This window comes from Argiope bruennichi, chromosome 9 (assembly GCF_947563725.1).
Source record: "Argiope bruennichi chromosome 9, qqArgBrue1.1, whole genome shotgun sequence".
NCBI lineage: Eukaryota > Metazoa > Arthropoda > Arachnida > Araneae > Araneidae > Argiope > Argiope bruennichi.
The window spans coordinates 110,727,637-110,754,723 of NC_079159.1; the positions used below are offsets into that span (position 1 = coordinate 110,727,637).

A 27,087-nucleotide genomic window follows, 5' to 3' on the forward strand; every position below is an offset into this window, starting at 1 on the left:
TATATCTGTGTTTTATTTAACGACAGAGATTGAAAAATAGATGTTTTAAGATTGCTCAGTTAGGAAAGAAACTCAGACTAAAGAGAAACTGTGATTTAAATAGAACATAAACGGATCAAAATATATTCGTTTTACAAATGTATGAGAAGATAATGAATTTCAGGAAATGAAATGATCTGACTAAAACAGACATCCAATCTCACATTGTGTCATAATCCAGTAATCAAAACGCATGGTCTGTTGCGATGAAATTATGATGAATTCAGCAATAATGATGACAGTATTTTGATTAATTTGACAACAGACCAATGTGAAATGAATTTTCCTGGCGATTCAAGGCTGCACATGTCGTCGAACAATTTTGAAAATTCTGAATCAGTCTAATGATGCAGTTGTTTCAGGAAATGCATAAAAATGACAGCTAATTTGTCTTAATTCATGAAATACAAATAGAAAGACAATGTTATCACAATGAAATCTTTTATGTGTGTGTAACTCTGAGATTTCTTTTTCATATTTCAGGAAGCTGCTTCAAGTTCTACCCATAAAAAAATGTTACGAAGAAACACAACGTAAGTAAGGAGAATTGAATTTATCTTAAAAAAAACATCTTATGAAGTAATAGTTTAATGATGAATTTTGGTTTTCTACTGGTTTTTTTTAACTAAAGTTTATGTTGATTGCAAAAAATAGAAAATATATGTAATAAGTGGAAAAATATTTTATATATAATTACATCTTGAATATCAATTAATAAAAAAGTAGTAAAATGATAATATCAATAAAAATGTATATTTACTATTTTTGATAAGGCTTTCTGGTTATAAGTTATGTAATGAAAATATAAAGATTTTATAAACACACTTTTATTATTATATTATAACATATAATTTTTAAATAGATATTTTTAAGGAATAAAGTTGTTCTCCCCCCCCCCCCCTACAATTATGAAAACTAAAAAAAAATTTGAAAATTCATGAAGTGCCGATAGAAGCACCTCGAACTGGAATTTTGAATTACATTTATGAAATATGTTTAATTAATATGGAAAAAAATTCTTTCCTTTAATATCAATGTGACTTAATGTTTTTGTAGTATTTGTATCTATTGCCTGAGACATTTGCAATTTAATTTTAAAGTTCATATTTTTCATAAAAGAAATTTTCGTAAAAAAATAATTTTTTTTATTTAAAAAAATGTTTGTCATGTTTTTTATAAAAAATGTATCTTAAAAAAAGAGATTTTTATTTTTATTACTTTCTATTATTTAATCTTTAATGTATTTTACAGTTATGATAATTATTTTGAAATTTTGTAATCAATTTTCTCAAATTCACAAACAAATGACACCTTTCACATGAAATTGAATTAGAGTTTACCTGTAAATTGATAATTACTTTCTGAAAATACTGAAATTGTATATTTTCATAGAAAACACAATACTATATAAAATCCCAGAATTCTAGAACAACGCGAGGTGATTGAAAATCGATTGCAAAACTTCATCTTTACAGACGAAACAAATTAAGCTAAATAATAGCGGATAAAAACCATCCACATGCAATTTTTATAATCGCGAACTTTCATTATCTCAGGTTTCGGATTCATAATTAAAAGTTATAATATGTGTATTCTTTATTCTTTATCATAATATGCGTAAGTTTTATCATGTATGAATAATAACTCAAAAGTGTCTTCAATCTGAGGGTCAGCAGATTATGTATATTATATATAGGAATATTTGTGCCTATACCTATTTTATGTATATTGTGTATATGTATAAAGAGGCCACTTTAAGCATTTTTTGAATATAGACAGTACATATTATCACCCCCTTTCTATTTTGCTCAATCTAATTTCACATTTCCAAACATTTTTAGTTTAATTTGCATATTTTTAATTCATTTATTTGTATTTCAGTTCTTTTGCAAAAGATGCACATATTTTTATAATTATTTTATCATATATATTTGAGTGACATCTACGTTTGTATCCAGTATTATTTAAATATATTCAATTTCATATTAAATATTGTAGTCAAAAAAATGGAATGAAGCGGATTGGTGACTGAATAATTATATTTGGCAATATGATAGTGTTATTCTTGTATTTTATAATTCATAGAATTCGTAATCTTAGAGTTTTGCGTTTGTATTTTTTCAAATTTATTTATTTGGCAATCGAGCTAATAACAATTTTTAAAATCGATCTATGTGATGTTTTCCAAGCGGTTTTGAGCAATTGCCTAGTTTACTTTATCGAAAATCCGTCACTATGTGTTTTAATTATACAACAGAGCCTGCATTCTTTGCTTATCTTTCTTCTAGACCCAAAAAATACACATCTTTCTGTGAATATAAATATAAAATGACTCGGCAATAGGGAGCAAAAGTTCAATACCGGTATTCGGTATTTTTTAAATCTTAATACCGGGATACCGGTTTTAATACCGGTAGTAGAAATTTTAGAAAACACAGGCGTTTCTTTTTTTTTTATTTGCCAGTTTTGTTAGAGAGTGTAAATATTACAAAAAATAATTTGTAACTGATAAATTATAACAGTAAATATAAATCATAAAAAAATAAAGGAACATCTTATTTATTGAAATCACAAAGAAAGTGTAAATATCACTATTCAGTCTGTGGTACTATTAGAAATTTTTGAAATGTGATCTTAAAAAAAAATAATGCATCAATTGTACTGTCATTAAGCCTGAAAAGTAATTTTGTGTAAAAATGACCAGCTGTCGAAAACGCTCTTTCGGCATCTACGCTAGCTGGTGGTACTGTTAGCAATGCGCTATATATTTTTTCAAGTATTTACCTCTAAATCCCTCATCTTCATATAAATCGATTTCTCGTCGGATGGTTTTGGATATAGCCGATTTCTGTATTGCATTTTGGTTCGTTGAAATGTTTTTTATTTATCGCTAATTCTAATTTTTGTTCAAGAGACAATTCCTTTTCACTATCGACAGTAGTGAAATCATAATCTTCGATAATTGAACCGAATTCTTTTGAATGTAAATAGGTTTGTGGGTAAAAAATTTTAAGAAAATTTATTATAAACTTAATCAGATTTGAATTGGTTATTTTCTTTTCTTCTTTTTCATTTTCGTTTTTAAAATCATTATAATTATGTAAATACCATAAGACAATTTCTATTTCGGTATGCCTTTCTTCGGTGCGATTTTTCAATGTAATATATAATTCTTCAGATAATGATGTGTGCTGTTCTTTCAGTGATTGCAATATGAAATTTATTGTTGCATTAGCTGTTAATAAATTAGAATCTCTCAGACATAATGCCTCAATAGTCAGTTTTATTGGAAGTAGAGCTGATATAGTTCTTGATATTAAGTCGAATTCACTATCTGAAAAAATAATTTACAAGTTTAAGTCGATTATTGCTTTTTGGATTGGATTTCTCAGTTTCAAAAATCGTTCCATCATTAGGAGTAAACTGTTCCAACGTGTTTTAGAATCTAATATGAACATATATTCTGTTTTATTTTCAGTTAGTATATATTTTAGTAATATGTCATTTTTATAGGGGAACGTTTAAATATCTTAACAATTTTTCGAAGTTTATAAATTATAGGAAGCAATTCTTGATAGGTTAATATTTCATCCTCATTAGCAATATCTTCTTCGACAATTACATTGTTATTATCTTCATTGTCAATATCACTCTCACACTTACTCTCTTCTAAGTTGAAATCCGAAGTTTCTATATGCACAGTATTTGGATTCTTCTGTTCTTTATTTTTTGGTATAATACATCTATTATTCCTAAATGAATTCCATGTGCATAGCACAACTGCTGACTTTTTTCATAATTTTTGCTCCATCAGTCGTTATGGATACAATATTTTCTTTCAGGGATAATCCATGTTTCGCTAATTTAGATTTAAGCAATTAATTAAGCGATTAATTAGCAAATTAATTTCGCCCGTTAGAGAGACATAAAAACAAAAACGTATACTATATTGCTATGTTGGTGAACCCTGAACATATAGTGGAGACAATTTTAAAAATTTCTAGTAAATACCGAAAAATCGGTATTTAAACTTGTGAATACCGGTATTACAAAATTGTACAAATGGCTCAATATACCGGTATTCGGTATTCCGGTATACCGATATTTTGTAATCCCTACTCGGCAAATATGATGCATATATATAAAGCTAACATACGCGGCTCAGAATCCTTATTACTACTTACTGTAGAATAGAAAACGTGAAATATAAACAAACCTTCATACGGATTTCAGATTACGGAATTGAAATTTCTATGGCGGCACTGAATTGAGCGCTTCGCTTAGCTAATTAATAGAACTACAAAATGTTATTAGAAATATTCTGAGGAAGGTTCGCCGTTCCACAAAAAGTCCAATCGGTCAGAGGAAAGAAGATATAAAAGAATTGAAGAAATAGGCTTCAAACAGAAAATTTAATTGAATTCAAAAGCAAATTTAATCATCGCCAAATGGGTAATTTCTTTGATTTACCAATGAAATTGTTGTTAATATCTTACAAAAACAGTATTTGATTTAAGACAAAAAAATTACCTTTTTAATAATATCAATTCCATTTCTGCACAGTTTTTTTCTTTTAATTTTAATAACATTTTTTAAAATTCAATCTGCTACGTAATCGGTAACAATACTTTTAAATATTATGATAGAATCCAAATTCAAATCATCGAAATTTTTAGTGCTTTAACTCTGAAATAAGATTTTCTCTTCCGCTTTTATTTTGTAATATATACACTTTTCAATTTGCATAAACTGATTCACTTGAATTCATGTTTTCAATCGTATATATGTAGACAAAATTATTAGTGATATTCACGTGCTGCGAAAGTTTAACATTGGACTCGATGCCCATTTTTGAGGGTAAAAAAAAACAAAAAAAAACGTATTCACATTACAGATTGTCTGAAACAGTGTGTTATGATACATCAGGCATATCATATGATTTATTTCTTTACTTTTTCAACTACCTGCAGCGTCTTCTATTTGCATTTTCAACACCCTGTTCTATTGCAAAAGTCATGTATTCAAGTTTGTGTACGAACTTTATGAAACACCCTGTATAAATTGAAAATACCGAAAAGAAATATCAATCTTATTTTGCCACCAAGAAATTTTATTTTATTACTATAAATGAAATTAAATAAAAAAAAAGTAGTCAAATAGTAATAGAATCTTGCAAATGTGATATAAACTTGTCAACTGCATGCAACAAAATATCTCTACTAAAGCTCTAGTTGATAACCATGCAATCATAGAAGCAAAAGGATTCAAATAATCCGAAAATCTGCAAGTTTTTAAAATTAAAAAATATATATTACTCATGTAACTATCTTATTTTTCTTCTTTTGCAGCAATAAAAATGATTGATGGTTGCCCGGAAAAATGTCCCGAAATCTCTAAACCCGTATGTGGAAGTAATGGTGTTATTTATTTCAACGAATGCTTTATGAAACTGCAGACATGCGGGTAAGGTCCGAATTTAATTGCATTTATTATTGATATATATATATAGTGATTGTGATATTTTTTGGCTTTCTCACGATAATATTTCTATAAAGGGGAAAAAAACAGATTACTATTGACTAATAAATTATTTTAAATTTCATGATAATAATTAATAGACTTCACTATTGTTAGAATTTGATTATAATCTTGCTCAGAGAAAAATCTGAGATTTTACACTATCTACACTAGCAATAAAATATACAGATCCATTGGGAAAAAAAGAATACGCGGATACACTAGAAACGAGAAGTTCAGACTCAGAAATTAACACAAAATGCAGTGCTGACATATAACTGCAAAGAGTCCATTCCCTCTCTTCCGTAGCATCTGGTATGAACAGAATGCAGCCACCGTGGCTAGCAAATTCGGTGGTTAATTCTTATGCTTAATAGTCCTCAATACAAAGAGTGCATGCATGGATTTCTCAAAAAATAATCTCCAATGTTTATATATATATATAAACACGTGCGCACACCAAAATTATATATATATATATATATATATATATATATATATATATATATATATAAAGGAAATTCTGGTAAACCTGTATCAGTCGAACGGTCTGCTGTTATCTATCAAAATTATCAGTGATTTGATTTTCTAACTAAGGTTAAAAAAACATTACATTTTATAATGTAATTTTTCTGTTATACATATGAATATATAAATCAATATTTTATAATTTATAGAAATATTTCAGGAAAATTGAAATTTTCAAATTATTATAAATGTTGAGGTAAATGCTGTAAGACACCGAAAAAAGTATAAAATATATTAAATTGCTAAGGAAACGAGGTAATATTTCAAAAAAAAAAAAAAAAGGTTATTTTTAAAGTTTTTTTTTTTTTTTTTAAAAAGGAATAAAGAAATTATTCTAACTCTCAACAGATGGCAGCAGGAATCATGCCTAGAAAAAAAAGAAAAATTTCAATTAGTTCTGATTCCAAACTCGTTGTGAGCCAGGAAGCAAGGATACAAAAAAAATCGCAAATGAAAGTCACATCTGAAATATTATATTATTGAGCATACTATTTCCCACTATTAATACATATTGGAAGAATAATGTTCAAAATTGAGATAAATCTTCTATTTTATAACTTTTCAGTATTTTTAAACAATAATATTAAATATTATTTATATATTTTTACAGTATTAAGAGCTGCTTAAGAGGATAAGACCTGTCTTGTACATATTCCAAACTAGAAAATGCGAAAATAATTATCGCAATTTTTAATGCAACTTTGGAATTTTACATTGATAACTAGTTAACTTTTCGTTTACAAACGCAGAAGGTGAAAATGCGGAAGAAAAATTTTATCATATTTTTTACACAATACACAATATTTCGCCAAAGATACAGTTTATTACTAATTTATTTAAAAATACCAGATTATTTAAGCAAGCACTACTTTGTAAAAAGGAAAGGAAATTAATGGATATCTACTCTTGAATCTAGAGGAAAAGGGTGAACTATTAAGAAAAATCACAAAAACATAGTAAAATAATAATTTTTTTTTTCATATGATCCACCCAGATTCATTATGTTCTATGCACAAATGAATCAGAGAAGTTAAAAATTTGAAAATTAGTTGCTTATAACTGAAAAAATTTGGTAATTATAATATATTTCTCATTTTAAATAATTTGTCTAAATTCCGGACAGTTTCAGCTAATTGTGGTCTGCGCAATTGGCTGAATTAAATTAAAACTGCAAATAAATAAAGACGAGATTTAATGCAATCTTTTCTGTTAGGCTAGATGTATTTCCATCAGAAATGTCCGGCTGCGTATTTATTCCTAGATGTCCGGAAGTATGTCTGCCCTTCCACGATCCGGTGTGTGGATCGGACGGTAGGATTTACATTAATCAATGCCGGATGCTGCAGGAAAATTGCGGGTGAGTTTGCAGATCATAAGCTTGAATACCATTTTTTAAAAGACAAATAATATAAAAAAATGCGGAAAACAGATTATTATTATGATAGACTTCAGAGAAAAAAATCATTGTAAATGTAATCTTTTCACGTGCATCATTTTAGTATTGTTAAAAAAATTGAATTTTAATAAGTGCATTTTTTTTCGACGTGAATTTTTATCCACATATTGGTGCATATCTTCAACAAGCGATTCGTCATGTAAAACCGCATATAAAATCATATATATATATATATATATATATATATATATATATATATATATATATATTCAGAAGGAAATCTAAAATATTTTTATTCATCAAAAGCTCAGGATAGAATGATTTAGAGATAAAAAAAAAAATTCATGATGTTTTTATAGAAAAAGAATCTAAAATGTAGCAAAAAGAATGAAAGAATCATTTTAAAATTGATTTCTAAAAATTCATTCAGGAATTTGTATTTTAGATTATATTAATTGCAATGTTTTAACTCCCTTTTCTGATGTTGTGATATTGTTTCTGATCTCAACTACAGATGGCACCACTGTAAATTTATTTTCCAACTGAAAGGGGGAATCGCGGTTTCAAATTCACGAAAAGAAAAGAAGAGCGTTATTCTTTAACAATATTTAATCCCATTACATTAAAGTCAGAAAAATATCAAGTATAAATATCTCTGAAGTAAATGGGTGGTTTTCTTTTATTGTTGGTTACAAACAGAAGCATTTTATATTTGCTGTCTAATGCACGTATTCTTCACTTTAAGACATATATTTACAAAAGCTCAAAACAATTTCTTGAAGCTCAAAACAATTTAATAATGAAAACAAATATGCAGTCACTGCAATAATACGGATGAAAGGAAGAGATATATTCAGTCTTAAAAATAAATTAAGAAAGTATTTTAACAGCATTAATCTAAGTAAACAAATTACTGAATAATGACAAATATTTACAAATTAGTGATCTATTCTGTTAATTCTAATAAATAAATGACTGCTAGATAAAGCTGAATGAATTGAGCAAAGAAAAGAAAAGGATTATTCTTACATTATAGCATTTTTATAAAGGCACTAAATGTCTATTTGTATTAATATTATGATTTTTTTTGTATATTTAATTAATTTTATTCGACGTCTGTTCTTCTTTCTCATTCGCAAAGTAAGCAAAAATAAAGTATAAAATGGCAAAACGATTTAACTCGAGATTCTGATGAATTTACACGCTTTGAAACACTCCTCTTACCACAAAAAAATCTCTTTGACATTGTCTATATCAATCTGTCTGTTAGCAGGATAGTTTAAAAAGTGGAAAAGGTCGATAAATATAATTTGGTTTGCAATCTTCTCACAAAGATCATAGTTTTCAATCAAATTTTAGTTGAAATCCGTTGAAATAATCTGTCTGTCTGTCCTTTTATCCACCTGCATGTGAACATGATAATTCAAAATACACTAAACTAGATGGATTCATTTCAATATAAGATTGGAAATATGTATCAAATTTTAATTAATTAATCTGTAGAATGGTAGATTGTTTGCTTGTCCAAATGTAAAGAAAACTCAGAAAATCAGAACGCAATAAGCTATCTAAATGAAATTTAGTATAAATTCTTGACCTAAAATTTTGTATCTTAAAATTTTTTATTCAATCGGTCAACAGGTCCAAAATGCATACTTGATTCTTTTCACTGTAATTAAACATAATAGCTTCTGAACTAACTCATAACAAAACATAATGGCTTCTGAACTAACTCGTAATTAAACATAATGGCTTCTGAACTAACTCATAACTAAACATAATGGCTTCTGAACTAACATAACAAAACATAATGGCTTCTGAACTAACTCATAACTAAACATAATGGCTTCTAAAAATTCATTTAGGAATTTTTATTTTACTCACGGACCTTACCGTAACATATTATATTGAAAACTTTTTAACTCATCATTTTAATATTGTGGTATCGTTTCTGTTTTTAGATGTAGATAGTACCACAACTAACTTAATTTCTGATTGGGAAAAATCGCGATTCCAAATTTATAAAGTAAAAGATCCATATTATTCTTTTAATAGAATTTAATCAGAATATTGAACGAAAATAATTAATCATAAATATTTTTGAATAATGAATGGTCGCATGTCAGCATACGAGAAAGTCGATGAGAGAAAATCTTAATTCTGGTTTACTTTTGCTAGATAAGAGTTGCGTTAATATTTTATAGGCTGAAAATCTCATTTCCGTAATAGGTAGTCTCATATTTCGTATATGGGTTTCACAGAAGATTTTTCATGTCAGTACGCATGCGTTAAGTCTGTTCATGCTTATAGATGCCATTTTATTGATATTATTTAGAAATGACTTTCTTGCAATTACAAAACAAAATGAAATCTACAAAAAGAATCATTGTTTTTAAAAATTTGTATGTAAAATTATTTGAACTTGTCTTTTGGGCTCAGTTGAATGGAATCTAAATTTCACATTTCCAAGTAAATGTTAATTTTTCAATTGATAAAAAGTCATTCAAAGCAGTTATTTAAAGTTTGGTGTTCTGCAATATGCAGACATGTGGAATTTATTAAGATAATATTATTTAAGAATTATAATAACATTTTTTGCCATTTTATGATTCCAGAAGAACGTTTTGCAAATACAAACCCCCTCAAAGATAGGATGGTTATTTTGTTTGATCTTTAAACTATAAAAAAAAATCTGTATTCGTAAAATTAATATTGCTTTTATACAAAGGTGTTGAAAAGTACATAAAAAAAATTGAGAGCTAATGTTATACTAAATTAAATACTCATCAAAATTATGACTACATTTAAAATAATAAACCCTGAATCTTATTTTTATTGAATTTATTAAATTTGAATTTGTTTATCGAATTGGGATGGTTATTGCAGCAAATAGATTGAGAGACAATATCCACATGGAAAGAGAGTCAGACAAATGGGGCTACCAACTGAAGAAAAAATTCCAAGACCTTTGAAAATATTGGATATTTGCAAAGCTGCTTATTTCAATCTGTGATGAAACCAGTGCGATTGTTTTCTCCTTGTTTTCATAATAAGGCATACTTGGTAGTTAACCTCGGTGCATTCTGAAAAGAATCGAACACACACGCGCGCGCGCGCGCACACACACACACACACACACACACACACACACACACACACACACACACACACACACACACACACACACACACACACACACACACACACACACACACACACACCACTTCTATTTCCATAACTTAACTACTGTAGATAGCTTAAATATTCTTCCTTCAAATTTCTGTTTGTGTAGGCGAATGTTTAAAAAGGCGAAATCGAGTTGTCATCATTACTATTATTTTGCCTTTTGATTTGAAGCTATGATTCAGCTCTGACCCTCGTCTAGTTTCTATTTATTTTGTCGTTTGTTTCGCTTGATTGCTATTCTTCTTTTAAACAAAAAAATTCCCACCTTGGCGTTCAACTTGTTCTCCCAAATTGATTTTTGTGGTTTTTAAAAGAGCCGGCCTTTTTTAGAAAGGGGCCTGGTGTAAGAAACCATTTGGAACTCAAAATGTTTTGGTAAAGCAAATATATATACACAAACACGATATCAAAAAAGAATTTAACAAAATACATATCAATCAAATTCTCTTAATCTTTTCAGTAGAGTCTTTGCTATTCTTTCTGCAGTTACATCGGTTATTTCAATAAACCCTATAAATAAGTCATTTATAGTTAATCTTTTCTCTTCAAAATTTGAATACGTAATAATGACTGATCCTTATGGAAAATATCTGGTTACTACAATGCTTTCATTTCGTTAATGACTTGTTCTAGTGATGTATGTGCTAAGACACGCACAATTCTATTTTTCGAATTCTTTATTCTGATCTATTAGCACAGAGTCGTATTTACTTATTGTTGCTGTTTATAATGGCACTTGCCATGGACAAGTTCGCGGACGAAGTCAGCGATTTCAAGCCATAGGAGCAACTCTTGTTTTAGTAGCGCCAACTAGGGCTAAGAGTGCGTCTCAGCTACTCACGCATCACATTCGTTTGCACAACACCTTTTTACAGGGAGGTACATTCACACATCGCACAGATAGAACGGATGAAGAACAACCATGCCCGAACCGGGACTCGAACCCAGGACGCCCAGATCACGGGGAAGACGCGCTACCCCTAAGCCAGGACGTCGGCGTGTTTATTTATAATTCGATTAAACTTTAAAAAATTTCCATTATTAGGCATTTCTACTATTTCATGAGCTTCTAAATGGAAGATTATCAATGCTAAAAATAGAATTACACCTATAGTTTTTTAAAATAGTAATTTAAGTTTTCCGTTTCCTTATTTATAGTAACTTGATTTGTTTTATCAGTAGTCGAACATAAATTTAGTCGCTTTAATAATTCTTTCCAAGGAATAAATGAATTAAAGTGACAAATAGAACTCTCATGATCTTGAATTACAGTAAGCAACTTTCTCCAGTTACTCTGGCCGCCTATAAATCGTACAGATTGTTCATTTCCTCTTCTTTTCGAAAATATTATACAACAAAAACAAAATATGAAGTGTTGTGTTTTTGAATAAATTAACCAGTTGCGAAGCTGGGTTTCATCATTCGGCATTTCTTAAAAACAGTAAATAATGGAAAATGGTTTACCTTCAAAATTCTTAGCAAAAATTCCTTTGTGTTGTACAGGTCCGGTTTTAACACAAAACATTCTACATTTATCAGTTATAATATTTGGTTATAAATCTGGATCACTTATATTCACTCGATCATATCTATTATTGTCACTTTCGTCGTTATTTTCTAATTATCATATTTTTTATACATACAGTTCAAAGAATTTCAGTTTCCACATTTTTATTGTAAAATTGTTTAATTTCTTCGGTTGAAGCTTGGATTGTAATTTCTGAAGTCGGAGAAACTTCATTGTCAGAATTACTTCAGAGACGAGAAGACAAACTTACTCATCATTTCTTAAAATTTAGCTTTTCTTCCTTGCTAATTTTTTTTTTTTTTTGATACCTACAGGGACATTTACTTGGCATGGACATGATTAGATCTAATAATATGAAACATTTTATAGCATGAATTTTCAAAATACTGCATGGAACCTAATTTAGTCGGCGAGGTAAATGACCGTACAGTTACTTACCCTATGTTGCACACTTGTAATATACCATAATATATCTGTAAACTTCATATATCTACAAATTCGTTGATTTTTTCAGGTAAATTTCTTTCTCTCTTCGTTCCAACCCGCTATTATATTTCAGATTATTATTTTACCTCTTGATCATGTTAAGGCCCCCTTCAATGGCAGGGACCCGGTGCATAGCATCCACTGCTAGATGGCAGGCCCTGAATGTGGAGTACATACATTTTGAAAAAAATTGCACCTAGTAAGACCTAAAAACAGGAATTTAATTGAATAAGTCTAAACAAATTATAACGATTGCAGATTAAAATGTATATACTATGAAATAAAAATGGAAATGAAAAACCTACTTCGCAGTTATTGTCCAAAAGAAAGTATTTTTTAAATTTTAATTTTAACTTTGGCAAAAGCACGAATTTTGACGGATGACAACATTAAAAATTAATGGTTATAAATTGTGTATTTCATTAAAAAACAAAACATTTTAGAGAAATAAAATTGATATCATTAGAAATAATTTTTTTGTGTTTTAATATGATGCGAAAACCACTTTTGAAAGATAATAGTTTTGGATGATGTAATCATTAATTTGATATGATCAAATGAGTAAGACATAGCCTTACATAAATTTTGTAATCGTCAAATAATTAGACCTCCAGATTTCTTCATCTGCCTGATTCAGAAAAGCCATTTTTGGGATTATGCCGTATGCGAACATTTTAACTTAAAAATGCAATAACATAGAAAGTTGAAATTTATATTTGATGTTTCTATGAAATTTTGGACGAAATCCATTCTAGTGTTTTTATTTTCATCTATATTTCCCAGATATTAAAATAAGCTAATGATTATCTATCAATTAAACGTTTTTCATCTGCATTTAATAAAATTCTTCACTTACTTATTAAACGGGATTGCAAAATATTATAAGAAATGCTCATAAGAGAGCCCGCCGAAATATCCATTCAATCAGAGAAAAGAAGACGTAAAAGAAATCAAGATAGTAGAAACAGACATTTAACAGAGGTTTTAATTGGCTGCGAAAATAATCTTAACAAGTTGATCGCCGCATAACTTACCTGTGTTTCACACCTGCTATCTAATTGAGTCGAACCTTCTACCTAATTTGATGACACTCATCTATTTTAAGTAAAAGATAGTAAAGAATGGGTAATGTAATTAGAAAAAAATGCCTGTCGTGAGTCGTGTCAATGAATGTGTTTGCCATTGTTAGACAGGTAATTGTAGGGACTTGCCTATAGAAATCGATGTTCATATCTTCCAAAATTGTTGTTATCTCACAAAATAATTTTTGCATTATCTTAAAAGTCAAGAAATTATCTTTTTAATCATATTAGTTTTATTTCTGCACAATTTCTTTTTTCGCTTTCTATAAATTTTATTAATTTAATTTAATTCATGATCTGTAATAATGCTGTTAATGTTATGATGAAGTTCAAACTTATCCATCAAAACTATCTATCAATCGCGTGCTTTTGTCTTTGTTAAAATTAAAGCTAAAAAAGAATTGCTTTCTTCGGACATAAATTCAATGTAAATATTATTTTCATTTTCGCTTTTATTTCATATTATATGCATTTTTAAATTTGCATGTACGATAATTTGCGATAAACTAATTCAAATAAATTCACATTTTTCAGTCTTATTAAATTACATGGTGAAATTTAAAAAACAGAAATGCATTCCATATTGATAGTTTAACAGCCTAGAAAGTCAATAAACTGGACGAAAAAGCTGAACGCCAAAAGCGGTTAGTTGTTTATAATCCTTGATGAAAAGTGACTTTTTCATACTCGCTCAACGATTCAATAGCCTATTGATTACAGATAAGGCTTATGAAACGGCGTCCTATTTATGGGAAATCTATTTGCTTATTTATTTTGTAAGAGAACACAATAATTCAAAAGTGCAGTTAAATTAATGAAACTCGGCATTATGACTTTAACACTAGAATTATAGATTAGTGGCATATTTGGTACCTAGCACATCTAAGAATTTATTACTGTTTATTTGTCTTTTTATTCATGGATATACGATGGCGATAACTAAAGAAAACTCAGTAATTACGATGAATGAAATTTGATATGTAGTATAATTTGGTATGACATTGTAATTCTAGATTTATATCAAATTTTACATTAGTCTGCCAAAGGAAAAAAAAATAATGGGATAAAACGAAGCTGAACAGAAAACGGAAAGAGTATGGAAGACGAATAAATAATACTACCTATGATTCTATACGGTTTCAAATATTTTCCCCAAATCATATAAGAACGTGACAACATGATACATACATGATTTTGCCTCAGAAAAGTATCTCTATGTTATATATCTGATTATATTTTATTTCCTTCTGTATTTCAATCAATGCTATGTGCTCTTATTTTCAGATCAATTTCATCTGCGTCATCTATAAGTCTGATGGAACTATCTTTTTCTCATATATGAGTGATTCTATGATGATGGGGCATTCATCCAACATTATCTAACTATTAACTTAAAATATCAGCGAAATTAATTTAAAATTTCAAAAATTCTTTTAAAATATTTGGAAAAACGACTTTAACTAATGACATATCTTTCTATATTACATTGAGTGAGAAATTATGATCAATTAGCTGTTAATTTTAACATGCCTGCGCAGATCCGCTCGTTTCTGTGAGAACAGGCTCTCTTTTGCTCACACTGTGATTGTCTATTTTTGTTTTCTACATTCTTTTCTTTAATTCTCAATGATCACACTATTTTCGAGACATTCTTTCGAAATTAGTTGAGAACATCTCCACTCGATCAACTGATTCCATTTTTAGAATCCATAAGATTTTATTCTCTTGTTGATAGAAAAAATTATAATTCTATCTTGATGTTATTTTGAGTACTGAACGAATTTTTAATTCTGAATCTTTTTTTATCTCTTTTATCTGTTTCTAGCCTCTTGACACATTAGTATTACACCTCAATAAAAATTTACGAGTAACTGGAAGCATAGATGAACATGATTAGAAACTATAGATCTTATCCCTCTTTCTCCGCGCAAATTTCGGATCTTGGGTTAAAGCCATGAATGCCTTGCATTGCACTGGGGAACGATAGTTACGAAATATAGATCTTTGACCTAAATCTATCATTTTTACTGAATCTATTGCAAGAATATTTATTTTGGATGCCGTTTTTGCCGCCCGATTGACAGCACAATTTGACACAAAACTATAGTTGTGATCACAAGATAACAAACCAAATTTCATTTATTTAAGTAATTGTGTTTAAATGCATGCGAAAGTACCTACCGGCAGGTGGTGGTTTTGACGGATTTGGTTCAAAATTTGATGTCTATATTTCACATGCTAAACTTGTGTAGTAAATTATATCTGAACGTTTTGTAGTTGTCGAATTATCTTGTAATCGAACAGCCGGACAGAATTCCATTCAAAACTTGGTAGTAATCTGCAAATGCGGTCTAACTCGATGTACAAAATTTCACTTACGTAGCTAGCTCAAGGCATTTTTGAGCTATCGTATTCACAGACAGATAAACATAATGTCAAAAAATGTGCCTTTCGTATTCAGAGAAGTTTGCAACAGGGAGATTCGTCAAAATCTCGAGTTCAAATTTTTTCACGATTACAATACATTCTCTATACTTCGTACACGGGAAAGTAATATATATATATATATATATATATATATATATATATATATATATATATATATATATATATATATATATATATATATATATATAAATGCTTTGAGAAATTTCATTACATATTAAAAGGCTAAACTTCCTATTCACTAACACCTGCCAACCACATCTCCGGAACGTTCAAATGTAAGTAACAATAACAACAAATTCAATTTTCAGACACTATTAATGCATGGCAAGGATTAATTGCCAATTAGCTGGTCAATTATAACACGATAGATTCAGTAAATTAAAATGAAATCTTCGATCGCAAATTTCAAGTATCATGTGTGAACATTATTATTTTTAAGTCATTATTTGTCTTAATTAATGTATATATTAACCAGTATTATATTAAAAAAATTATGTATATTAACCAGTTTAAACTGGTTTGAAACAATCACGAGATTTCTCTGTCAGTCTCTATCCCCCCCCCCCTCTCTCTCTCTCTCTCTCTCTCTCTATCTATCTATCTATATATATATATATATATATATATATATATATATATATATATATATATATATATATATATATATATATATATATATATATATATATATATATATATATATATATATATATATATATATGTATATATATATATATATAATTTTTTGAAACTTTCATTTTCAATTTTTCTAGCTGGCAAACAAAGTTTTGGAGCCCAACCGATTTTGAGATGAAAAAATAACAATTATGATCTCATAGTTCTACGTCAATCTTTTAAAAACGCATTTGCTGTCAAAGAAGCATACATAATAATAATGCAATACTGGTAAAAGCAGGTAAAAAAATATATGCGATTAAAAGATGATGATGAAAAATGCCATTTATGCTTTATTCAATGCCTACGCGATTTCGAGCTTCAGTATTCATTGCCTACGCGATTTCGAGCTTCAAAACCTCTTAACCAAAACAACATCATGTTTTTACTTGATAAAAAAAGTAAGAATTAGAAGTTACAAAGAACAGCCTTTATGACGGACCTTGTCATTACAAACCGGTGGTCATTCGCATTTTATTTTTCAAACTTCAACTCTACACTCAAATGAGGATCGATCTCTAAGCCGATACCTTACCGCGAAGGCACTGCGACCTTTCTTAAAGAGCATGCACAAACAAAAGGAAAAATCACTACATTAAAAAAAATATCATTCTCATGAGCTTCTCTGAAATAAATTTTAACTTTCTATCTGTATTTTTAATTTGATTTTTAAAATTTTAAATTCGAATACACTTAAAAAGCAGCTACAGTTTCCACACCGCAAATATCTACATAATATAACTGATTTTGTGAAAAGCATTGATATACATTGAAGAGAATTGTGCATACATTTAGGCTTCATACAAATGGATAAAGAAATCGGATATAATTTTACAATTTTAAGATCACATACTAAATTTTAGTTGTTGTCTTTTAAGTTATCACTGAACAAACCTATGAATAAAAATTACAAACACTCAATTCTTAGATGGAATTAGTCAAAAATTTGACACAAAATATAATTCTGGGGATAAAACTCTGAAGAGAATTTTATTTATCTTAGTGTTTAAATTTTTTATTCACCGCGTTTTCAGACAGACGACACAATATCAAAAATGCGTTTTTTAGATACTAGGTATGTCTAAGATGTGGAAGTTGAATTTTCTGATTATTTCTTTTCTTTCTTTTTTTTATTCTGTGCACATGAGACCGTTAAAAAGCTAAATTATCGAAGTTGTGTTATGTTAGCTGCTAGATGTTTCGTCCATTAAATTTTTTTCTATTGAATTAGTAGTTTAGATTCTGATATCATAATTTACCTGTACAATATTTGTATTTTTGGAGGCGAAAAATTTCAAAATTACTTATACTTTGGAATTTTCTTTATTCTTAGGATAATATATCAGTTTAGTGTTTTATTAAGTCATAAAAAATGTTTACAAAGCAAAGGTGAAAATGACTTTTCAATATGTATAAATTACAATTAACACCGTCATTTGGATTTTGAATTCTCAGTTAAAAATTTAGGGTAAACTTTTAGTAATGAAAAAGTAAATCTACACATGTAAGTTAATTAAGAACATAAAAAAACCCGTCACCCCAGCCTCAATCGCTGGTCCGATTTCTACAGTATTTATTTCACATGGAAGCTCATGATTCCTAGATAAGTCATCAATAACTGTCTACCTACCATCGTTCTCAGTTTTTGAGAGGTATTGAAAAATAACAAGCAATAATCAATATACCAGAAGTCTTATATATATATATATATATATATATATATATATAATTATAATCCTGTGATCTAAACAACTAAATGACTTATTATGTTTAATAAAAGAGCATAATTAATATAATTTTACTTCTCTTATTTCAATATCAAATTTTTTACTTATTTGACCAATATTATTTCTCAATACAAAGGAAAATTCGAAATATTAATTAATAACTTATTCTTCTTGATAGTGAAATTTGATTATTTTCTCATTCTTAGCAAACATGATCTTTTGTAAAAAAGGTGAAAATGAATGGATTCAGCGTTATTCACTGTCAGAATTTTTATAATATCGACTTTGCAGCGCATATTTTTCTGTACTAAATCGCTCTATAGTAATTTAGCATTTATTTTAAATATAAACAAGTACAATATATTGCCTTTTCTTCTCTGTCCGAATTTTTTTTGAGTGGGATATAGGAAAATATTCGGATAGATTTCATAAACGATTTAAGATCTACACATACAGCCCAGTTATCGAACTTAGATAAGATTACTGTTGGTGATCGTACAATCTCAGCAGTTATAAGAACAAAGCAGAAAAAAAAGCCTTAATATTGAAAAAATGCAGTTATTAACTATTTATCGTAGCATATATCTCGAATTTTCTACAATTAAATTGATACTTATTCCCTGAAACTGAAATATTTTTATTTATTAAACATTAGGATGCAAGTCCAGTGATCATCAAGCTCGTAAGCATGCCACATACAAAAAAATTTGAAGAATATTTATCGTTTTGTGCTGGAAAACGTAACCCGAATGCTCAGAAATCGTGCGCCATTTCAAATTAACGACTGGATAATTTTCCAGAAGTCAAATGAAAACAAAAATTAGCCTGCTTTTAACCCCAAACTGCACTTCAATCTAAGACAAGTTTGTCGATATATATGTATATACGTAAAAATTGGCATTTCCTTTTAGCATATATCATATCGCCAACCTGTTGCCAAGAGTAATTCGAAATAAAATTACCTACTTTCTGGGGTGAAACAAATTTTTTGAAGAGAAGTTTCCCAAGGGTATCTTACCTTTTCTTCACGGAACACCTGTAGCTTCTTCTTCTTCTTCTGTCTTTTAATGTGAAGTTTTAATTGATGAGGAAGTAGCAATCATACTGAAGATATTTTCATGTATTCATCTGCTTCTTTGCAGGAAAGAAATCAAGAAAATGCCGGAGAGTTTTTGTGTTTCCGCCGCAAGAGGAAATTAACTGCTCGGAAATCGACCCCAGAAGCTGCCCTCTCGTCCTCCTCCGAGACTGAGACCTCAAGGGGCTCTTCTGCTGATGGACAGACAGAAATGGAAAACAAAACAAAACAAATCACTTAACAAGCGTCATTTTCTCATAATTGCTTTCAATGACATTCGATAAACACACAGATAAGCAATTTCTGTGTAGAACTATTTAAATGCATTTATTTTCACAAAAATTTGTAATATTTAGCCATTTTGAATTTTTAGTTTTCGGTCTTCATTAACGACGCAGTTATGCAATTGAGAGCCAGCTTCAAGTGATATAACTATTTTCGCGATACGTTACGGAAAAAATATTCTAATTCCGTGTTCCCCCACCCCCGATATTTATTATTTATCTGTTGCACTATGGACTTATATTTTGTATAACTAAATCACTCTCTTAGGTAAAGTTTTCATACAGAAATCCAAAATCCTTGAAATGATAGTTGGATCCTGATTGCATAACTGTGTCCGATCATTAGCTTTCAACAAACTAATTCATTAGAATTTTACCGAATAACAAGATTATAGCCAATGCATTGGAAAGCAAATAATTCGAATCAGTCGAGGCCTGATTTCATCCAAACTGATTGTATATTTAAATCCGACTGAGGACTAGATTTCCGCATCTGCACTGAGGACCGCATTCCGCATCTGCATCTCTGTTTTTGAAACTAGTCTCGAATTTTAACTATCTCCAGGTTAATAATACTTGATTTTTCTTTTGTACGATTATTCAATAACTTGGCCTCTTTCTTTGTAATACACATAAAATATGAGGTGGTAGAGTATATATATTTCTACCCACTTACAAAGCTATAATGCTTGACATTTCTTGCGTTTTAAACGTATTTTTTTTATGAGCATTGAGTCGAAGGATGTAATTAATGTACATTTGTTTAGATCAAAAGGAAAGTATTCGGTAGAACGCAACGTTCATGTTGTAGATATATTATTTACACTTTCAATTTATATATAGAAAATAAAATTTTCTCCACCAGGGGTAAAATAGAGTTATGGACTTCTTTTAGAATAAAATAGACATAAAAAAACTAATTAAAAGAACGCTTTATGTGTTTGATCAAAATATATTGGACATTTTAATATAAAAATAAATTTTTAGCAGGAACACTTTATCATTGATATTCAACTGAATTTTTACCATCGTCAAATTCTTCGTTTATTTTTTATAATTTGACTTTTACGTATTTCATAAATTAATTTACAAAATGTGTTCATTATGTTTTTTGATCATTTTGACCTACGGTTATTCACGGAATGACATTACTTATAACATAATTACTTTTCGTGGGAAGTGCTGTGCTATACTCGGCTGAATTATTAATTACATTATAAAGCAGATAAATAGTTTAAATTGATCTCACAACTATAATTCCAATAGATTATGAGCAGAAGAAAAAAAATGTTTCATACAAAGTCATGACGGAGGCAAATTGTAAATGTTAAAAATAACGGTATCTATTAAAATTATTTTTGCGTTCAAATGCTCATTAAATATTAGCTAATAACGTAACCTCCATTTTTTAAGTCCTTTTTTGCAGCACAAATTCAGCCTGCAGCTACATTTTGCTTCTAGTGACAAAAATGCGAATCATTATAATTTTAAAAAGATTTCATTGCCTAAATTATATGTAAAAGATATGAAGTTGCATTTCCCGAGTGCTTTCATTTTAATTTAGATCTAAATATACTTTAATTATCCGTTCTCTTTACACAATAAATACGATTTCAAACTGTAGATGCTTGTACTACAGGTAAAGGACATTGTAATAATGTCTATTAGACCAACACCTTCATACACCACAATTCAATATTCAGGTGTGTTTTTTTTATTAGATTCAATATATTCGAAAGAAAAAGAGCTATATGAATTATTTTTTGATAAAAGTATGGGCTTTACTGAAAAAAGAAATATGAAAAACTCTAGGCTGAAATTATGGATGAATTTTTTTGAAATTTTTTTTCAAAGAGTATGAATTTTCTAGTCCTTTCCGAGTGATATATAAGAGAAGCTGAAATTTCCTATCATTATTTTTAGCTTTTATTTTGCTACTGTGATGTTGAAGCGAGAAAAAAAAACTTAACTTTTTATTTTAGTGATTTAATCGATATAATTATTTGCTTGTTTTCATTCAAATACGTTTCATTTATTCTGCATATCTTATGCTGAAAAGTTTGGAAGAATGATTTTTTGTTGCATTTTAATTATAATTCCGTTTTATTGTGAAATGCTTCTTTGTAACTATACTGCCATGCACATGAATAAATAAAGTATGCGTTTATTTATTAATATTTGGCGTTACTGATTTTGATACTTTTATTTCATGAGTAATGACATTTTTATTCACATTTGGTTGTTTGTATTTGCTATTTCATTATAAATTCACTTTTGAGGAATTGATAAAAAAAACTTTTTAATAATAACAACAGGCACTGTGCTTCTCAATTTTAATTGAATTAGCCTGAGACAATTTTAAATTGAGTTTTGTACGACCGATTGAAACTAAAATTTGACACAGAACAACAAATGAAAGCACAAAAATTCCACGCCAAATTTGATATATTTAAGCCATTGCGTTTTTAAGTTATCGCGTTTACTTATTTCTGAAACTACAGACCGACAGATGTTCAATCCCTTGTTGGATTTGGCTCGTAATTTGATAAGTGTTTACACTACAGATGTTAAATCTGTGTATCGAATTTTATTCATCTAGCTCTCTTCGTTTTGTATTTATCGTGCTAAATTATTTTCAAACAGCCTAACAGACAAATGTCCCCCCGAATTGATTTCGCTCAAAATTTGACTGAAATCCCAAAATTTGGCATAAAGACCATATATCAAATTTCAGCTGTCCAGCTCAAGGTGTTTTTTTAGTTATCTTTGTCACAGACAGACGGATAGGAAGGCGTTTTCCAAAAGTGTGTTTTCAAATTCAGGGATGTCTAAAACGTGGAAATTCGTCGAATTTTTTGACGATTACAAAATTTGCTCTATATTTTTAATACGAGAAGGTAAAAACAAAAACAAAGAAGAACAAAATGTGGTATTAAGAATTCCACTTGATCTAGTATAACTAACCAAATCCTGAATCGGAGATTAAAAATGGATTTGAGATGGTGGGAATTTTCTGTTGATCTAAGGGACCTGGAATATGTAATAAAACACTCGAGATAGAAGTGCGAGTTTGCTCCAATGGAAGGGGGGCGGGTATAGGTTATCTTCCTGGCTTGCTTCTAGATGAAATAGCTGATAATTTTGAGTTATTTGAGAAAAAAAAAATGGGGAAGCATTAAAGTCAGTCCGATCGCAGCGAGAAAGTTTTGTTAAAATTCTCCCTGGTCTGTCCAGATTTTAAATAAAGCCAATTTAGAGCACAGCCAATGGAACGATTTTTCAACCTTTTCTTTCGAACTAATGCTCCTCGACAATGTGATGATTTAACTGGCTGCTTTGCTGGTGAGCATAGAGAACCAGAAACAGGAAAGTACAAATCGTAAGAAAGGATAGATCATTTTGATTTCTCTGACATTTTTTAAGTCAATGTACATATATAAAACGGTAACGCACGTGGTAAAGAAATCGCTCCTATCAATTTATCGAATGGTAAATGTCAAGTGTTAAAAATCAGTAAACGCACATTTCAGATTGCTTTAGTGAACGTTTTTACACATGAATTTAGTCCAGTGCTTCGTTAATTAATGGAGCTGCAAAGCGGTATTAGAAATGCTTTGGATAGGGCTAACCAAAAACTATTCATTCAGAGGAAATGAGATGCAAAAGAAGTAAAAATGTACGAATTAAACAAAACTTAATCGAGCACGGAAATAAGCTTAACCAGATGGGTAATTGTAATTTTTTATAGAAAATGATGACCTTATTTACCAGTACTATCATCTCACAAAAATAGTTTTGCATTGTTTTAAAACTAAAAGAGTTATTTTTTTAATGATATAAATTTCATTTCCGTAAGTCGTTCTTTTACTTTTAATAATTTTTCAAAAATGTAATGCACATTTTGTCACAATTGATTTTTAATATTATCAAAATTATCTTACCCATCAAAACATTCAATCAAGTGTTTTTACCAGTGTTAAAACTTAGATTTAAAAAAAATGCTTTATTTGGACATAATTTTGCAGTTCTGATTTTATTCTGTAGTGTATGCACTTTTTAAATCGCACATGTTATAATTTTTTTAAAGATATTCAATGAAATTCAAGTTTTTCGTTTTCTCTCTTATCAAATATCAAAGATCAAGGTAAAAAATTTTAAAAAAGTGCATTTCATAACAGCTTAAAAGGTCAATAATTTGGACGAACAAGCTGATTGCCACAATCCGGTTAGTTTGTTTGAAAAGGTTATATATCTTCTTTATAAAAAAAGATGTATTAAAAAGATTTATAGTCAGTGACAATAAATCGGAAGTTATAATGATCTCAAGTTGATATCCTGGCGACAACCATCTATGGATTTGTAAAAAATACAAATTACATTAATTAAAAAATATTAGTACTTCAATGAATTATTAAATAAATTAAATTGTATTTATTTAAATTAAATTTGAACATTAATTTATCTATATGGTTATGTAATATTGCTCTGGACAAATCCTGTTGAATAATTTTTCATGCTATATTTTTCAGAGGTTTATTTCTGTATTGTAAAATTAGATACTTTTATTTGTAAAGAAGTAATTAATAACTATGGTTCCTTTCAACTTTTGTTATATATTAATAATTTTCTCCATGATATAAATATCAAAAAATAAATCAGCAAAACCACACGCCTTTTCAGAAAGTTAATAAATAAAAAATATAGATAGTTTAATTATTAATACACTAAAAAGATGTAGTTAAATTGACCAATTAAAAAAAGAGACCTAATAATGTGTTCTGCCAGAGGCTGTAAAATTTCTAAACGCTGGAGAGATCATCACCATCGGGCGCATCAGTGGAAATCGATAGACTCGCTTCAAAAAATTACCATCTTCAAAAGTGTCTTTGAAGTTGTTTAAATATAATTTTTATATACAGAAAGTTAATAAATTCTCACAAAATATATGCGTTGCTTTTAAATATACATGGAACATTTTAAAGAACATTTGATAGACGAAGTGATATACTGCGCATTTCCACCCCACCCCCACCCCCCCAATACACTTTGAAATTGAAATTTTTAAACTGAAATATGATATTGACAATTGATGAAGTAGGTTTTCAAGGGATGATGATTTTAAGGTTGGATGATTATGTTAAAAGGTCATTTCCCCCTACCCCCAAAATATGAGTTTTTTTAAAATTCAATATTTTTAATATTTGAACAGTTTTCTTTATAAAACCCTTTGAATTTTGTTTCTAAGTCCTGTTTCGGAGAAGTTATAGTGATGTTTATATTTGAATTTATATACATTTTAATGCTATTTTTAATTACATTTAATGCATTCTTTTTATATACATTTAATGCATTCTTTAAATGCTATTTCCTCAGATTTTAATCTTTGATAAATTTTTTTTTATGCAAAAACTTCTTAAATTGAAGTCGAATACGTATATTTTTTGTTCAAAGTTTGTATACCGATTTGGTGTGCCGATCTTTATACTGTTTCCTAGCCAATAAAAAGAATTTTTTTTCAATTTTTTTTTTAAACTGTCATTTAACTGGTCTATTTTGTTTTCATAAAGGCTTTTTTAAAATCTTTTTTTAGGCAAAAATTCAAAAACATAATTTTTTAGAGTATTTTTTAATAATTTCATCCCAAACGAAGTCACATATCTATCAAGAATAAGCTCTCATAATGAACCGTTCAGGCAATAAATGTAGGAAATAAATTTAGATTGAATTTTTTGTACTCCTTTTTGAAACAGAAAAAAAAATGGCATCACAATTTAGGCAGATTAATTCTATTTTGAATTATTAGAGTTTGAAAAGTAGTGAATCATATTTTCCAATCATAATTTTCAGTTCTTTGACAAGGGATATTAATATACAAAACAAAATTCACAGAAAAATGTCTGATGCAATCGATTGAAAATATCTTAGATTTGGACTTTGAGTGAAACATCAAATCATGTTTCTTGTTTTAATAGTTGTTATATCTGTGCGGTCTTCTTTTAATTAATGTAATCTTGTGATTAGTTCATTTGTAAAATATAGTTGCACATTATAATATAGTTACAATATAGCATTAAAATATATTGACAATGGATATTGTGACTATCAAGTAATAATATGCTCTATGGGGTTCTAACTTAATAATCCAGATAATAATTATAGCATATGATTAATGCATGAACTCTTTGAAATATTGCGCTCTTTATCTGCAGTATCTAAACTAAAGCATTCATGTACTATTGTGTATTAACTTTAATACTTATAGCACAAGTAGCAAAAATGAAAATGTAAAACTGTTAAGTAAGATAATACCATTTCGATTGACAGTAGCACCTGAATATAAATTTGGCATACTAGTTAACAACTATCTATTTGATCTTTAATGTTAACTAACAGACGTCATCAACATCAAAGCACCCGGTTATCTAAACAAACCACATTTGCAGCCGCTGTGACATCATGATCTTAGGAATTTATCAATTCGAAAATCGAACAATGCAAAGTGGTTTCAATTTTCAAGCTCATTCACAGGTCATTGCGTTAAAAAGTAAAAGCTATGCTACTTGATCCTTCTGCAAGGCACACTCATCGCTGAAAAAAAAAACAAGAAAATACCCGTCTAAATCCGCAATTAGTCATACATTTTGATTCGTATGCGACCACGCCTTGGCAGCGAACTTGATCTTGATTTCAAAGTGACCTGAACGCGATTTCATTGGCGCCTCTTCAACAATCTGCTGAAGAAGTTCACTCACCTTTCGGACGGCATTGTAGCCATTCTTTGGCAAATATCAAGAAAGTAAGAGGATATTTTTGTTCATGTGAGCTATCATTTTCTCCATCTGCTCGCTTTCTGCTGCTTCAAGTTAAAGAGGTTCTCTCGAAAATTGGGTTAATGCCACTGTATAGGAAATGTTTGGTTTTTTAATCGCCAAGTTCGTTGTACAAAAGTTTCTTCAGGCACGAAATCGGACGATCACGTAGGAGCAATTTCTGCATGACTTATTGCCTGTCTAATGGGTGTTGTACACTTTAGTCATTAACTCTCTAAGAGGATGCGCAACTTGTAATAGCAGCTGCTGGACTTGCCATGAGAAGAGAGAATAATAAATAAAT

At 29.0% G+C, this 27,087-nt stretch overlaps 1 protein-coding gene across 2 annotated transcripts in view; it reads left to right on the forward strand.

Moving 5' to 3' along the window:
* The window catches only part of LOC129985225 (agrin-like), a 39,197-nt gene extending 17,048 nt beyond the window's left edge, over positions 1-22,149 (forward strand). The window contains exons 4-7 of one of the 2 annotated variants that reach the window (XM_056095168.1): positions 523-572; positions 5,388-5,502; positions 7,298-7,441; positions 19,755-22,149. In XM_056095168.1, coding sequence (XP_055951143.1) covers positions 523-572; positions 5,388-5,502; positions 7,298-7,441; positions 19,755-19,812 — 367 coding nt within the window. In that variant the 3' untranslated portion in view covers positions 19,813-22,149. The remainder of the gene's footprint in view (positions 1-522; positions 573-5,387; positions 5,503-7,297; positions 7,442-19,754) is intronic. The other variant, XM_056095169.1, reaches the window with a different exon arrangement.
* Positions 22,150-27,087: the final 4,938 nt, after the last annotated feature.